Below are 16,237 nucleotides of genomic sequence, written 5' to 3'. Positions count from 1 at the left end.
CACCTCGGTGTTGAGTCATGCCGGCCACAGGGCCACGTAAACGTCTTTGGACAGCGCTGGCTCTTCGGCTTGGAAACAGAGATGAGCACCACCCCCTAGAGTCAGATTCGACTGGCTTTTGAGCAAGGGAAATCCTTTACCTTTTAAATATGCTTTGCTGCTTCCTTCTGCTTCCCAGGCACAGTATTCTCATCATGTGATACAAGAAATCCTGGGGCACCTTGATTTCCGCAAGCGAGACTCCCCCCGTGTTCGAGCGGGCATCATCCAGGTTCTTTTGGAGACCATCGCGATTGCTGCTAAAGGATCTATCGGTGAGCGCAGTTGAATGCATGGCCACTTAAAACTTGGGAGTTTTGGGTAAAGGCTCATAGGCCATGGAAATGAGCAGCGAGAGAATGGAGCGTCTCCCTCCCCCACATATTTCTTCTGCCTCAGAAGGTCGGATCAGAACCAGTGGATTGAAAGTCATAACAAAGGGTTTTTTGGCTAAACAAAGGGGTTTTTGGCTAAACATTAGGAAGCGTTTCCTGACAGAGAGGTTCTTCAGTGGAACAGGCTTCCTTGGGAGGTGGTGGTGGAGGAGCCAGTTTGGTGTCGTGGTTAAGTGCGCGGACTCTAATCTGGGAGAGCTGGGTTTGATTCCCCATTTCTCCACTCGCAGCTGCTGGATGACCTTGGGCAAGCCGTAGTTCTGATAAGAGCTGTCCTTGAAAGAGCAGTTCTCGAGAGAGCTCTCTCAGCCCCACCTGCCTCACAGGGTGTCTCTTGTGGGGAGGGGAAGGGAAAGGAGTTTGTAAACTGCTCTGAGATTCTGAGTGAAGGGCGGGGTAGGAATCTAATCTCCTCCTCCTCCTCTTTTTTGAAGGTTTTTAAGCAGAGGCTAGATGGCCATCTGACGGCAATGCTGATTCTGTGACTCACTGTGAATTTAGGCAGACTGTGAAAATGGGTATTTATTTATTATATTTTTATCCTGCCCTCCCCGCTTTCAGCAGGCTCAGGGTGGCTAACAACATAAATATCAATAAATACATTAAAACTCCAATATGTACGCTAAAACTAACATTCCATTAAAATTACAATAGAAACTATACATACACTGCACATAGCTATAATACAGGCGACATCCATATCCACTCATCATTTGAATGGCCACCTCCAGGCTCCTGCCAAGCTGTTCGACATCCAGCTGTCGGTGGTGTTGGTGTTAAAACCAGGCTGGTAGTGCTGTCCATGTTAAGGCCAGGGCCATACAATCGAGGCGGCCGGAGGCGGCGCCCTCATCGAAAGCCTGGCAGAAGAGCTCCGTTTTACAGGCCCTGCAGAACTGTAAAAGGTCCCGCAGGGCCCTGATGTCATCCGGGAAGCTCATTCCACCAGATAGGAGCCGCCACGGAAAAGGCCCTGGCCCTCGTTGTAGCCAACCTGGCCTCTTTCAGGCCCGGAAGGGCCAGGCGATTTTGGGATCCAGATCTTAATGCTCTCTGGGGAACAATTGGAGAAAGGCGGTCCCTCAGGCAAGTAGGTCCCCGGCCATATAGGGCTTTAAAGTTAAGAACCAGCACCTTGAACCATATCCGGTATGCTATAGGCAGCCAGTGCAGAGCTTTTAGGGTGGGCTGGATGTGTTCCCACACAGGAAGACACAGCAACAGCCTCGCCGCTGCATTCTGCACCAGCTGCAGCTTCCGGATTTGGGACAAGGGCAGCCCCATGTAGAGAGCATTGCTGTAATCCAGTCTCGAGGTGACCCTTGCGTAGGGTCAGGCAGGAATTTTCCGGGCCATATTAGCCCAAAGATCCTGGAGGTTTTTTGCCTTTCTCTGGGCAATACAGCAGGGGTCACAGGCAATGTTCCCTGTAAGCTGTGGAGTCTTGTGGGCAACAATTCGCCTTTGGAAGCTCCTGGCCTTAAAGTTGTGAGTGAGCGGTTTGGCTGCTGCATAAATTAGTGTGCTCTGGAGCCCTCCTTCCTGAGCTAAGACAAAAATGTGTGAGCCGGAGGCTAAAAACCTGTGAGCTAGCTCACACTAACTCAGCTCAGAGGGAACACTGGGTACAGGGAGAAGGGGGAGGTGGCCGTGAATTTCTGCATCGTGCAGGAGGTTGGACTAGATAAACCTGGAGATCCGTTCTTTCTAGGTTTCCTCTCTGCATAAAATACCTGCTAGCCAGATCATCTTCTCAGTGTTTCCCTTCTGTACTAATGGGCTTTGCGGTAAAGGTCGTTGATCCTTTTCGGTGTGTCATGACAGGAAGTAGTCGCAGTGAGCAGAGGTGTCAGCCGGCCACGAGTAGCCACGAGAGAGCTTCCACACTCGCAGGCCAGGGATTCTTGAGGAAGTTATCACCGCATGCCGCGGGAGGAGCACTAATTAGTGATAATGGAGCCGGGGATAAAAGACAGGATCTGCAGGCTCCTCCGGCCCAGAGTGGAGAAGCTGTGGCAGCCCGGCGGAAAGTCAGGCTGGCTCAGGGGGTTGTGGAAACCGCAGAAAAGGCAGAGGCGGGGCTTAGCCCCGGGGGGCACGACGGGGATCCCGACCCGCGAGGGCCTTGCTGTGCCCGGAGGAGAGAGGCAGAGCGAACCTCGTGGAATAAATGGAGCCCCAGGAAGAGGGCGTTTGTGACGGAGCATGCTGCCAAGCCGCGAAGAGGGAAGGTCCGGGCACAGGATACCCAGATGGTAAGGAGGGCGGCCAGCCAATGTTCCCTCTAAGCTGTGGAGTCTTGTGAGCAAAAATTCTACTCTGTGAGCTACTGGCATTAAATTTGTGAGCGAGCGATTTGGCTGCTGCATCGATTAGTTTGTTCTGGAGCCCCATCCCTTCCTGAGCGAAGACAAACAATGTGTGAGCGGGAGGCTAAAAAACTGTGAGCTGGCTCACACTAGCTCAGCTTAGAGGGAACAGTGGCACTGCCCACGTCCCCCTGGGCAGAAGTGGCAGGTGGGAAAGCAGCATGCCGCCCACAAGGCAAACGAGGCAGGCCAGGCAGGTCGTTTTTGTTTTTTCCTTGGTGGTGGGGAAAGTGCCGTCATGATGCCCCTCCTGACTTCTGCCAACCCTTCATGGGGCTTTCAAGGCCAGAGACGTTCAGAGGTGGCTTTGCCGTCGCCTGACCCTGCGTGGCGACCCTGGACTTCCTTGGTGGCCTCCCACCCAAGCACTAACCAGGCCTGACCCCGCTTAGCTTCCGAGATCCGACAGGACCGGGCTCGCCCGGGCCCGTCCAGTTCAAGGCTTTTTTTCCTTAGTAAAGGTAAAGGTTTCCCTTGCTCGAAAGCCAGTCGAATCCGACTCTAGGGTTGCGGTGCTCATCTCTGTTTCAAAGCCGAAGAGCCAGCGCTGTCCGAAGACTTCTCCGTGGTCATGTGGCCGGCATGACTAAACACCAAGGCGCACGGAACGCTGTTCCCTTCCCACCAAAGTGGTCCCTATTTATCTACTTGCAATTTCTTGCTTTGGAACTGCTAGGTTGGCAGGAGCTGGAACCAGAGACGGGAGCTCACTCCATCATGCGGCACACTCGGGTCTCGAACCGCTGAACTACCGACCTTCCACAGCCTGCAGTTCAGCGTCTCAACCACTTGAGCCACCGCAGCTCCTTTTATTTTTCTTACATGTCTTCTAATGTTGTGTTTCATGAAAGTCTAAACGGTAGAAATCCTCTTCAGGTTTTCCTCTTAGCCAGTGTGGTTGTGAACTGGGCGTTCTAAAATCGTTATGTCTTATATCTGGCACGCCAACCCCCCCCCCCTTCTTGCCCCTGACTCTGGGGAGGGAGAGGCAGCTCCGTAGCCAGGATTCTTTCATTGGGGGGGGTGCTAATAAATTAATTAATGCACGGGATGCGTGTCTCCCCATCTCCGTCCCCCCCCCTGCCCAGTGCCACTCACACCGCAGCAGCGCCAGCAGAGCCGCCATGGCCCATCTGTCCACCCAGCACAAGAGACTGCACTGCAGGGCCCCAACCGGGAAGCCAGCCCCGCCCCGCCCCTTTTGGGGCACATGAGGACAACATGACTCCAGGCGTCTGCCTCCACGCCTCCTTCCTCCCTCTGCCGAGCCTCCGCTTCCCTCCCGGCTGGGGGTGGGGGTGTCGAAGTTTCAACAGGGGGTGCCACTCACAGCGCTGCCCGGAGGTGTGTGTGTGTGTGGGCTCTTCACAGTGCAGAAAGCCTGAGCGGCTGTCACGTGCGTTCGCCCTTTGGGTGCTACTTTATGCGTCTGGCCGCTCTGCCCTGGAGGGCCTCGAAGGGTTAATATTCTGACAGCATCCAGCTACCTCGGGGTGGGGGAGGGATTGCGTCTCTGCGGGACCCCTCTCCCTTCTCCCACCTTTAAACAACAACTCCAGACTCAGCCCAGGTATCACATCAAGCCATGATTAAGGAAACGCGTGACTTCAGCGTGATGCCTGACTGGACAAGTCCTGGTTGGCAATTGGCTGGCAAAGCAGAAGAATGGGAAGCGGTTTGGCCCCATTGATTTATTAAAGAAACCGCACCAAAGCCATGGAACCGCCGGTTAGTAATAGGATAACGAGCCTCTTATTAGACTAATCATCCCTATAAAGATTTGTGGCGTCTGCTTGATAGAAAGTGGAATCGTTGAACCTCTAAAGCTGCTTTGTGCTCCGTCGAGTCGCTGGTTCATCGAGCTGAGTGTTGCCTTTTCTCACTGGGGTTGGGGGTGGGTGGGCTTTGTGAGGTCTTGGGCAGAGGAGGGGCCACTGCAGCCCCCCCCCGGTGGTGTCTGCATGCAAAGCAGATGCTCTGCCACTGAGCCACAGCCCCTCCCTATAGAATTAATATATGTTAATGGTAGACTAGACACATGATCTCAGTAACAGAAATGTAAAGATCACATTGTTATTGGAAAGCAGACAGCAATTAAATGAATGGCAATGCTCCCTCTAAGCCGTGGAGTCTTTGTGAGCAAAAATTCTACTTTGTGAGCTGCCGGCATTGAAGTCGTGAGCGAGCGATCTGGCTGCTGCAGAAATTAGTTCGCTCTGGAGCCATCCCTTCCTGAGCCAAGACAAAAATATGTGAGCCAGAGGCTAAAAAACTGTGAGCTTGCTCACACTAACTCAGGTTAGAGGGAACACTGATGAGTGGTAGAAGTTCCGAGGAGAAAGAGGTGCGGTCTGTCCCTCTCATAAGGCCTTGAGCGCATAGTCCACAGAGGAGTCCTGATCCAGCCATGCAGCGTTTCAAAGGGAGGTTCCAGCATCTTCAAAGGGAGAGCCAGTTTGGTGTAATCGTCAGGAGTGCAGACTCTAATCCGGGAGAACCGGATTTGATTCCCCATTCCTCCATTTGCAACTGCTGGTGTGACCTTGTGTCAGTCACAAGTTCTCGCGGAGCTGTTCTCTCAGGAGCAGTTCTCAAGAGAGCTCTCCCAGCCCCGCCTACCTCACAGGGTGTCTGTTGTGGGGAGGGGGAGGGAAAGGAGATTGTAAGCCCCTCTGAGACTCCAAGTGGAGGGTGGGGTATAAATCCAGTTTCCTCTTCTTCGTACTGTGGCCAGGCTCTCTCACAGCTTGGAAGCACAGACAGTGTGGAGAGGGGGCAGGCGGCGAGAGGGGTTTTGATCCTGAGCTGTTCTTCCCAGTTGCCTCCATTGGCCCCGGAGCCAGGATCAAGCCAGCCTGCAGTCAGATGTTGTGGCATCCAAAGGGGTGCATCTGTTGCATAGCACAGAACCCCTGCTTCGTTGGTGTGTGTGTGTGTGTGTGTATGTACAGTTACTCAGTAAAGACAAGGGACAACATATTCATTCTTAATTGCATGCGCCGTCACTGCCCGGTGTAGACGTCTTCTAGCTCGGCTCCGTCATTTTCCGCACGGCTGCGTGTTGGCCAGGCTTCAGGACCTGTATGTCAATCGCCACACTGCCACCGCCTGGCCGGAACATCCATTGCAGGGATTCTTTCGTAGCCGAGAAGCTATTTCGCCTTCCAAGCCTCGACCAGGACGTCTGACTGTCAGCTAACTCCCTCCCACAAGGGAGATTGGCGTGCCCACCCTCTCTAAGGAGTGGTTCCCATTTTATCTACTCGCCGAAGCTTTCGAATCGCTGGGTGGACGATGAGCTGGGGACAAGAGGCTGGCTGCTCACACCAGCGCGGGGCTTGAACTAACACAGTTCAGATGTTAAGACAGTGGGATATACCCACTGTGCCACCCTGGGCAAATCAGGTCATTTCTTGTTTTGATCATGTAGTTCGGGGGTGGCCAAACTTGCTTAACGTCAGAGCCACGTAGAATAAATGTCAGATGTTCGAGAGCCGCAAGACATGACCAAATATCACACACATGTTTTTACTGGAAAATGTACAAATTTGCTTTTTATTAAAATTATAAATGAGACTGCCAAACATAAAAATAAAAGGGGTAAAAACAGATATTGATAATGATATTTAACTTTAGATGGGGAGGGAGGGGAGAAAGAGAGAGGGAAGGAAAGGTGGAAAGAACGAGGGAGGGGAGAGGAGGGAGGAAGAAAGAAAGGAAGAATAGATGGGGAGGGAGGGAGGGAGTGGTGGAAGGGAAGACCAACTGGGGAGGCATGCCTCCCCTTTGCTTCCCCAGCTGACCTGCTGGGAGCCGCACACTATGTGTGAAAGAGCCTCAGTTTGGCCACCCCGATATAGTTGGTTTCGTCCTGATGACAGCTCTCTGCAATGTGCAGGGTCTGTGGGTGGGTGTCTGCGTGCAGTGGTTCACGGTGTTAAGTCGCTCGCTTAACAAAGCAGTCGGAGAGTGATTCAGCAAGAACACAACTTTATTCTTCCACTCGAACACAACTCCAACACGGATCAACATCTGATAGCCAGAACAGCCTTTACATTGCAGCTGTCCTGCTTTTAAACATTCCCGGCTAATGTAGCCACACCCACTGTACAAATACCAACCAACAAGGTTGTTCACATAAGGACCAATCACAGATGTTCCCGCTCAGGGAGCTTGCTAGAAGGTGATTGGTTAGGTGCTTCCTGGGCTAGCAATACTATTGGATGGATTTGGATCCTAGCCCAGGACGAAGCTTTACATCACATTCCAATTAGATGTTTCACAACAAGATGTGCATTCAAGCCAGCTTGAATACACTACACACGGAACATCCTGGGTGTCTCTAGGCAAATATTCAGGCCCCAGTGGGAGCTGGCAAGTGAATTTCGTGCAGGGTGGTTCTGACTGCTGCACTGGTCCTCCGTTGTTACAGGCCCGACCGTCCTGGAGGTCTTCAACACTCTGCTGAAACACCTGAGCCTGAGCGTGGATTTTGAACTGGGCACAAAGTCAGGTTCCAGTGGCAGCATCGACACCCGCTCAAAGGAGTGTGAGGAGAAGATAGTCCAGAATGCCATCATTCAAACCATTGGTGAGTTGAGTATATCTGCCCTCCGCCCCTCGAAGTGGATGCCTTTTAGCCCAGAACAAAGCCCCAGTTTCCGTTTTTATTGCATTTTCACCCCAACTGATCTGCAAAGGGAATTCGAATGATGACAGCAATGGAGACATGTCCCTTGCTGCCATCAGTGTAAAGTAGCTATTATAAGGAAGTCCTTCTTCTCCCAAAGAGTCATTGACACGTGGAATTCACTGCCACAGGAGGTGGTGGCGGCTACAAGCACAGACAACTTCGAGAGGGGATTGGAGAAACAGATGGAGCAGAGGTCCATCAGTGGCTATTAGCCACAAGGTATAGATGGCACACTCTGTCTGCGGGCAGTGATGCTCTGCATTCTTGGTGCTTGGGGGGCAACAGTGGGGAGGGCTCCTAGTGTCCTGGCCCCACTGCTGGACCTCCTGGTGGCACCTGGTATTTTTGGCCACTGTGTGCCACCATAGTGTTGGGCTGGATGGGCCACTGGCCTGATCCAAAATGGTTTATCTTACGTTCTCATGTCTGGGGCAGTGATGCTCTGTCTTCTTGGTGCTGGGGGGGACAACAGGGGGAGGGCTTCTAGAGTTCTGGCCCTGCTGGTGGACCTCCTGATGGCAACTGGGTTTTGGATACTGTGTGACACAGAGCGTTGGACTGAATGGGCCATTGGCCTGATCCAACACTGGCTTCTCTTATCTTCTTATTTCTGGAGATGTTGGGAGGGGAGGCAAGATAGGTGAGACAGAATCCCTTTTGCCCTTGAATTCTCTTTATGATGAGCCAGTGCCGCCTTCTTCCTTTCTTTCACAGGATTCTTTGGGAGCAACCTCCCGGATTACCAGCGGTCTGAGATCATGTTGTTTATAATGGGGAAGGTCCCTGTGTTTGGGATGACGGCTCACACCTCAGAGAACGGCCAACTTGGGTTTGTATTTTTCCCTTATTCGCTGCCAAAAGCATTATTAATTATTAGTGTTTACTTCTATAGCGTCTGTAATGCACGTGGCACTTTACAGAATAACACGGGGGGAAGACAGGTCTGTGCCCTAAGATTACGATCTGCCCCTCAGTAGTTTATTTATTTATATTTATTTATTAGTTCAATGTATAACCCACCTCAATTTATACCCCGCCCTTCCCACCAAGGTGGGCGCAGGGCGGCTTACATAAAATGCATATATAAATACAGTTAAAAACATCCATAAAACGTCCATAAACAATCAGTATCCATTTTTGGAAGTAGCAGAAACAAAGGGCAGAGCAGAGATCCCTAAATCCGACTGTACCACTGCTTAGGTGATAGTCCTGGTGGTATTTTCAAACCGGCTCAATTTGATCGAGTAATTTCTGCAGCAAGATAGACTAAAGGTGGTAAGACCAGGGCCCAGGGTCTCTCCTTGGTGTTTAAGGCGGTGATGGGAGACAGAAGTCAATTGCAAGTTGGGGTTGGAAGGTTTGTCTTAGCTCAGGGTGAGGAATTTAAGCGGCAGGCTTCAGGAACACAGCGGGGCTTTAGGACAGACCTGAGGGAGGCCGTGGGGGAAGGGGACTTTGGGGCACCCGGCGAAGTAGAGTTTGAGAAACAAAGTGAGGGGGGGGGAGAAGGAATGGGTGGGGACAAGGCCATGGACAACTTTAGGCTGTGGAGTTTGGGCTGTGGGTGGAAGTTCTAGAGGAACGAAAGGGCAGAGGGAACTCACGAGCGAAGGGACCGTGGCTGAGTTGGCAGAGCCTCTGCTTGGCATGCAGAAGGCCCCAGATTCAATCCCCAGCAGCATCTCCGGTTGAAAGGACCAGTAAATGATCTGAAAAGACGCTGTGGCGTCTTGTGAGCAAAAATTCTACTTTGTGAGCTACCGGCATTAAAGTTGTGAGCGGGCGATTTGGCTGCTGCATCAATCAGTTTGCTCTGGAGCCCCGTCCTTCCTGAGCCGAGACAAAAAGTTGTGAGCTGGAGGCTAAAAAAACTGTGAGCTAGCTCACACTAGCTCAGTTTAGAGGGAACACTGGAAAAGACCTCTGCGTGAAACTGTAGAGAGCCACTGCCTGTCAGAGTAGACAATACCGGCCTCGAGAGATCAAGGGGTCCAACTCAGTGGTAGACGAGGCCCTGTGTGTTCCAAGCCCATCCCCCGGGGGCCGCTTCCATGCCTTCCTTTCCTATCTCACATCTTGGAAGCCTCTAGAAAAACCAGGACAGTCACACTGAAACGGGGGAGATTTTGTGAAATTTCTTGTCTGTCGCTCACATCTGTTCCGGCTCGTTGCCTTCCAGGGCTCCTTTCTGCCCACTTCCAAATTGCACGTGATATCAGAGGCAGCCCGGAGCTGATGTCAGAGGCAGAATTTTTTTAAAAAAATAATAATATCTTTCGATTTATTAATTGCTCAATCTTGCAGAGCTGCTGGCTCTGTGCGATTTACAGTTACACATATTAACAAGGGACTAACAATGATTCATAGGGGGTAAGGGAGGACAACATATAAATCTTTTTTAAGTCGCACACGTTTGCAGCCGACGGGGATTTTGTTCAGCTGTAGCCTCAGACGTGTTCCAGACGGCATTGACTCGACTTGGCTTGATGACATCAGGTTCTCCAGGACTGCTTCGAGTTGCAGCGTCGCACTGCCACCGCCTGGCTGGATTGGCCCATTGCAGGCTTTTTAATGCCGAAGAGATCTTTCCAGGCTTCCAAGCTGGACATTCCGTTTTGCCGGCTAACACCTCCCCCCCACTGGGGGGGTTTAGTGTGCCCACCCTCTCTAAGGAGTAGTACCCATTTTATCTACTTGCTGAAACTTTCGAACCGCTGGGTGGACGGCGAGCTGGGGACAAGGCTGGTAGATCACACCAGCACAGGCTAGAACTGACAGTAGTTCTGTTCAGTTCAGATGTTACTGTAACCAGAGGATAAATCCTCTGTGCCACCGCTTTTAATAGATTTTTCTTAATTTCCTACAAAGAAGAGACAAACAATATACAAGACAGACTAACACCAAACAAACAAAGAGCATGTACTCGTTTGTAACTAGTTTTGTTTTACATAGATAATATCCTTCTTATATGCACCTAAACAAGTTTAATAGTATATACGCCAGAAAATATTTTGGTAAGTATATGGAATCACAGAATGTTAGCGTTGGAAGGGACCTTGCAGGTCATCTAGTCCAACCCCCTGCACTCTGCAGGGGCATAGCTGAAAGAGATCCCTAAATACCTACAACATACCCGAAAGATGGTCGTCCAGCCTCCGCTTGAAAACGTCCAGCGAAGGAGCATCCACCACCTCCGAGGCAGACTGTTCCACTGCTCAACCACTCTTACAGTTAGGAAGTTTCTCCTGATATGTATAGTTATATTGTGCATCTTTGCAGATACACCTCAGTCCATTTATAAAATCTTGACCATGTTTTTTCAAAGATTTCTTCTTTCTTATGTGAGCCAGTTTGGTGCAGTGGTTAAGTGTGCAGACTCTAATCTGGGAGAACCAGGTTTGATTCCCCACTCCTCCACGTGCACCTGGCTGGATGACCTTGGGCAAGCCACAGTTCTGATAGGAGCTGTTCTTGAAAAAGAGCAGTTTCTGTCAGAGCTCTCTCAGCCCCACCTACCTCGCAGGGTGTCTGTTGTGGGGAGGGGAAGGGAAAGGAGTTTGTAACCTGCTCTGAGACACCTTTGGGTAGTGAAGGGCCATGGGGTATAAATCCAATAACTTCTTCTTCTTTTCTTCTATCTTGTAATTGTAAAGTTAATTTGTCCATCTCTGCCGTTTCTAATAGTTTGTAGGTTATTTCTTCTTTTGATGGGAGTTCTTCTTTCCTCCAATATTCCGCATACAAAATCGTAGCCCCGGGGGTGGGGGTGGGGTTCCTGCCATTCCAAGGGGAGGGGCTGTAGCAGAGCATCTGCTGTGGGTCTCTCTCTCTCTCTCTCTCTCTCTCTCTCTCTCTCTCTCTCTCTCTCTCTCTCTCTGTGCGCCGCAGGGCAGGCTAGTCCACTGTGAGTTGTGAGCTGTTTGGAAGGGAGCGAGGGGCTCCCGGCGGGACTGCTGTCGTTTCCAGCCCGGAGTGCCGGTCAAAAATGTCCGTCACAACATAACACTGGCCTTTGTGAGTGAACTGGGACCTGGAGCCATTTTAAAACTATCCCCCCCCCCCATTTTCCCCCCACAGGGATTTGGGAACCAGGAGGATCCAGATCATGTTGCTGCGCTCTTTGCTGATGGTAAGCCCAGCCTTGGTCTCCGCCGTTGGGATTGAGGTATATGGGGAATGAGGCTCAGGCTCTGGGTAGCTGGAGGTGGTGAAGGAAGGGTTGGGCCACAGCAGTTGGGGTGGAGAATGAGGACAAGGGAGCTCCTTCTAAGACGTGCACTTCAGGGTACCCAGTGAAGCTGATGGACGGTAGATCCAGGACGGGCAAGAGGCAGGGCTTCTTCACCCAGCCTGCAGTGAACCAGGGGATTTTTAAGTGACAGCTTAACCCCTTATCCCCCATGACAAACCCCTTATCCCCCATGAATTAGTCCATTAGCCCCAGGGGTCATTTCCTGCAGGAGCAGAGGCTGGGGAAGGGAAGACCGATCGGTGAGGCTTGCCCTCCCCTTCGCTTCCCTAGCTGCCCTGCCGGGAGCCGCACAATATTTGCGGAAGAGCCGCATGCGGCTCCCGAGCCACAGTTTGGCCACCCCTGGGCTAGCCCCTCGGGAACAGGACACTGGTCTAGACGTCTGGCTCTGACCTGGCAGGGCTGTGCTTATGCTCCAGTGTGACATTGCACCGTCTTCCCCCGGCATGTCGGTTCTAAACATGGTGGGTCATGGGAGCAAGACTCGCAGGTTGTAACTTTGTGGGGCCCCCTCCCCCTCAGTTCTGCACAAGGGTAGGATGTCATGAGCGTTAGACTACTGTAACGCTCTCTACATGGGGCTGCCTTTGTCGCAAATCCGGAAGCTGCAGCTAGTGCAGAATGCTGCGGCCAGGCTGCTGATGGGTCTCCCTAGGCGGGAGCACATCTGACCTGTGCTGAAAGCGCTGCACTGGCTGCAGAATGGTACAGAATGGACTTTTCAAAAAACTTGGAAGAGATTCTACGATTGGTATAATGTAAACGCAACTGATAGATAAATGTAGCAATTTGAGAACGCAGAAAAGATAAGCTTAGTAAAATAGGTAATGAATTTAGAAATCTAATAAGCAGAAGAAATGATAAAGTCTCTTGTTATATGTTATATGTTGTTAGGGGTAGTTGGGTGTTGTTTGTATGTATGTCTGTATGTCTGTAGAATATAATGGGGGAAAAATAATAAAAGTGTACCCTTGGGTACTTACAAAAAAATAAAAAATAAAAAGTAGGTTTGCAGCTTACAGATACACACTTGAACAGGGCTCACCCTCATAACAAATGAGTTTGGCACCCATGCTCTAGCCCTTCTCCGGTTTGTTCAAACGGCTGCTGGTTGGATGTATTGTGCATTAAGGAGGTCTGCACTGTGGTCCTGCTTACTTTGTCTTGGACCCCGATCCACAGGTCACCTCTGGCTACAACGCCAAGAGCATCGCCACTGTCCTTTCGGCCCCCTTCCTCGACCCTCTGTTGTCCACTTCGCTCATGGAAGACTGCGAGCTTCGGCAGCTGGTCCTGGAAGTGCTGCACAATCTTATTGACCGGCACGACAACCGAGCAAAGCTCCGAGGAATAAGGTAGCACGCCCTGGGGTGAAGTGCTTTGCGTTGGACGCACCCAGCATTTAGTTGCCTCCTGGGACTCATCCAGGAGTCTCCTCCTAAGGCTGTAGCAGCCACGTTAGTCTGTAGTAAACAACAAGAAAAACTGTGCACCGGCACTGTACATAAAGTCCAAATATTCTTATAAGCAAATTAATGCACACTGCAATACTGTATGCCAGGGGTCATTTCGTAGAAAAAGAGCTAGGGGAACTCATTAGCATAACTCATTAGCATATGCCACACCCCCTGACATCAGGGGCCCGGCGGTGGACCTGCAAGGCCAGCGGGAGTGCGAGGAAGCCCCGCCAAGACCCTCCCTGGCCCCAGGCAGGCAGGGGTGGGGAGAGGCGGGGAGGAAGCAACTTACCCTCCCTCTTCTCCTGCCTCCTCCTGGCTGAATGAGGGCTGGAAGTGGGGCGGCCGGAAGCAGGGGGCGGGGCTTCGTCATGTGCCCCGCCCCTGCACCTCACCCGGGGGAACTGTGTTCCCCCGCGAACCCCCCCGAAATGACCTCTGCTGTATGCACACAAGGACTGTGCCATACAGATGGATATGCACAGTATCTTCTTCAAAGGATATACAGAAGTGTAAGTCTAGTAATTCCAAGTCACACCATTAGGAACAACTCCTTAGAATTCTTTCATAATACAGATCTTCCTTCTTTCTCTGACGGGAATGCTGGCTTATTCCAAACACATTTCCCAAGAGATTTCTCAAAGAACAGATCTGATTACATTTTGTTCCAGGTGGATGCTCTGTTACAATTTCAACTTGGACATAGTCCTCTGAAGTGGATCGCACTTACGACTGCTATTTGCTTGAGGACACTCAATCTCTGACTTCGATAGCCACCTATGTGTTTTTGGACCTAAATTGGAAGATGTTCTAATTCAGCAACTGTTAGCATTTGGCACCAGACACATGACTTTCACCTTTTGAGGCCTCACAAATATCTTTGTCATGTGTCTCTAGATCTTGCTGCTTAACCTTCCTCTTCCTGGTCCAGTATTCACTTATTGGTTATCTTATTGAAATATGTAGTTAAGTTACGTGTACCTCAATATCGTTCGACCTCTGAAGAAGGCCCCAATAGGGTGGAAACACATCAGGTCATGTGGCCCGGCCCTTGGTTTTAGGCTATACTTTTTAACGAGGCTTTCATTGGGCCCTTATGTATGTTTTTAACTGTCTTTCTAATACATGTAGTTTTGTATATTATAATTTTTAACTAGGTTTTTAATATTGGCCCTTCACTAGACTTTCTTCTCACCCTTTTGGTTCTTGATTCCAGTTTTTGGGTCAGGTTTGTTCCCCCCCCCCCCCCCCCCCCTTTTTTTTCTATAGGGCTCTGGCAAATACTATCCAGGTCTGGGCCTCTGCTTCTGAGTTAAACATAAAACTAATTAAAGGCGCTAAGAATCATAAAGTGAAACCAGAGTATGGCATAAAAACAGTGGGGTTAAAAAGCATTTAACTGTCTAGGATATAAGAAACATAATTTGGGCCAGCATAGGAATATTCGGCGAACCGAGGGGGGGGGGCGAACGCATTGGCACAAGTCCCGGGAAATGGGACAGGAACCTTGGTGCCCAAAGATCAACTGCTTTGGCATCAGGCAGCTCTTGGTGGGGAAGGAGTCCCACCGCTGAGGCGTCATGCAGTGGAGAACCCATGAATTATGCATGTGTCCCTTTTCTAGGATAATACCAGACGTGTCGGATCTGAAGATAAAGCGAGATAAAATTTCAAGGCAAGACGTGAGCTTCATGAAGAAGGTAATTACAAGAAGAGGCTCTTGTTTGTCCATCCGTGAAGGAAGATATCCTGGGCAGGGTTACTCCTCCCACTCCGTCCACCACAGGCGGGGCCATGGAACCTAAGATGGAGTTGTCATTGTCTCCAGCTGGACCGGGGCTGTGGCTCAGTGGCAGAGCCTCTGCTTGGCATGCAGAAGGTCCCAGGTCCAGTCCCCGGCATCTCCAGTTAAAAGGACCAGGCAGGAGGTGGTGTGAAAGACCTCAGCCAGAGACCCTGGAGAGCTGCTGCCGGTCTGAGTAGGCAATACTGACCGTGATGTACTGAGGGTCTGATTCTGTACAGAGCAGCTTTGTGTGTGTGTGCGTGTGTTCCTGTTTGAGAAGGCACCTCTCAGTTCTTGTCTTACCCACAGTGACAGGGCATGTTAAGAGCTCCTCCTCTTTACCATCATGGCTCGTCCCAGGTTATTTCCTTCCCCAGCGCCCAATGTTAAGGCACGCAGGGAACCTGCCAGGCTTCATTTGGCTTGCTTGTGCACCTTTGAAAGATTTCCCCCAAAGTGCACGGTACTTCTCCATTAACTGGCATACGAACCTCTGCAGCATGGGAAGAGCAATATGAAGCTTCCTTGAGCTGACTGTTGGTCCATCAAGCCATGTGCTGTTTTTCTTTGGACAGCCAATTTTGTGTAGCGGTTAAGAGCGCGGACTCTAAATTGGGAGAACCGGGTTTGATTCCCCACTCTTCCTCCACATGCAGATACTGGTGTGACCTTGGGTCAGTCACAAGTTCTCTCAGAGCTGTTCTCTCAAGGGCAGTCCTCAAAAGAGCTCTCAGCCCCACCTACCTCACAGGGTGTCTGTTGTCGGGAGGGGAAGGGAGTTTGTAAGCCGCTCTGAGACTCCGGGTAGTGAAGGGCGGGGTATAAATCCAATCTCCTCCTCCTCCTCCTCCTCCTCGTGTTGTAGCTGTTTGCTTAATAAATAATAGATTGAAGGAGAGTGGTGTCCAGAGATTTGCAGAAGGTGGAGGGGATTGTATTTTGATTAAGTTTGATGTGGTGGTTAAGTGCGCGGACTCTAATCTGGGAGAGCCAGGTTTGATTCCCCACTCTTCCTCCACATGCAGATGCTGGTGTGATCGTGGGTCAGCCACAAGTTCTCTCAGAGCTGTTCTCTCAAGGACAGTCCTCGAAAAAGCTCTCTCAGCCCCACCTACCTCGCAGGGTGTCTGTGGTGGGGAGGGGAAGGGGAAGGAGATTGTAAGCCCCTCTGAGACACCTTTGGGTAGTGAAGGGCAGGGGGTATAAATCCAATCTCCTCCTCCTCCTCCTCCTCTTCTTCCTCTTC

At 51.0% G+C, this 16,237-nt stretch overlaps 1 protein-coding gene across 1 annotated transcript in view; it reads left to right on the top strand.

Moving 5' to 3' along the window:
• Window positions 1–178: 178 nt before the first annotated feature.
• The window catches only part of LOC107117855 (protein EFR3 homolog A-like), a gene marked incomplete at its 5' end in the record, with an annotated part of 32,770 nt that continues 16,711 nt past the window's right edge, over window positions 179–16,237 (top strand). Inside the window, 6 exons of the mRNA XM_015420019.1 lie at window positions 179–314; window positions 7,236–7,394; window positions 8,211–8,325; window positions 11,574–11,625; window positions 12,931–13,103; window positions 14,830–14,905. Of these exons, the coding sequence (XP_015275505.1) occupies window positions 179–314; window positions 7,236–7,394; window positions 8,211–8,325; window positions 11,574–11,625; window positions 12,931–13,103; window positions 14,830–14,905 (711 nt within the window). The remainder of the gene's footprint in view (window positions 315–7,235; window positions 7,395–8,210; window positions 8,326–11,573; window positions 11,626–12,930; window positions 13,104–14,829; window positions 14,906–16,237) is intronic.

Source organism: Gekko japonicus, unplaced genomic scaffold (assembly GCF_001447785.1).
Source record: "Gekko japonicus isolate JY-2015 unplaced genomic scaffold, Gekko_japonicus_V1.1 scaffold6248, whole genome shotgun sequence".
NCBI classification, from domain to species: Eukaryota; Metazoa; Chordata; class Lepidosauria; order Squamata; family Gekkonidae; genus Gekko; species Gekko japonicus.
The sequence above is the reverse complement of the archived record's forward strand: the minus strand, read 5'-3'. Positions and strand labels throughout refer to the sequence as shown.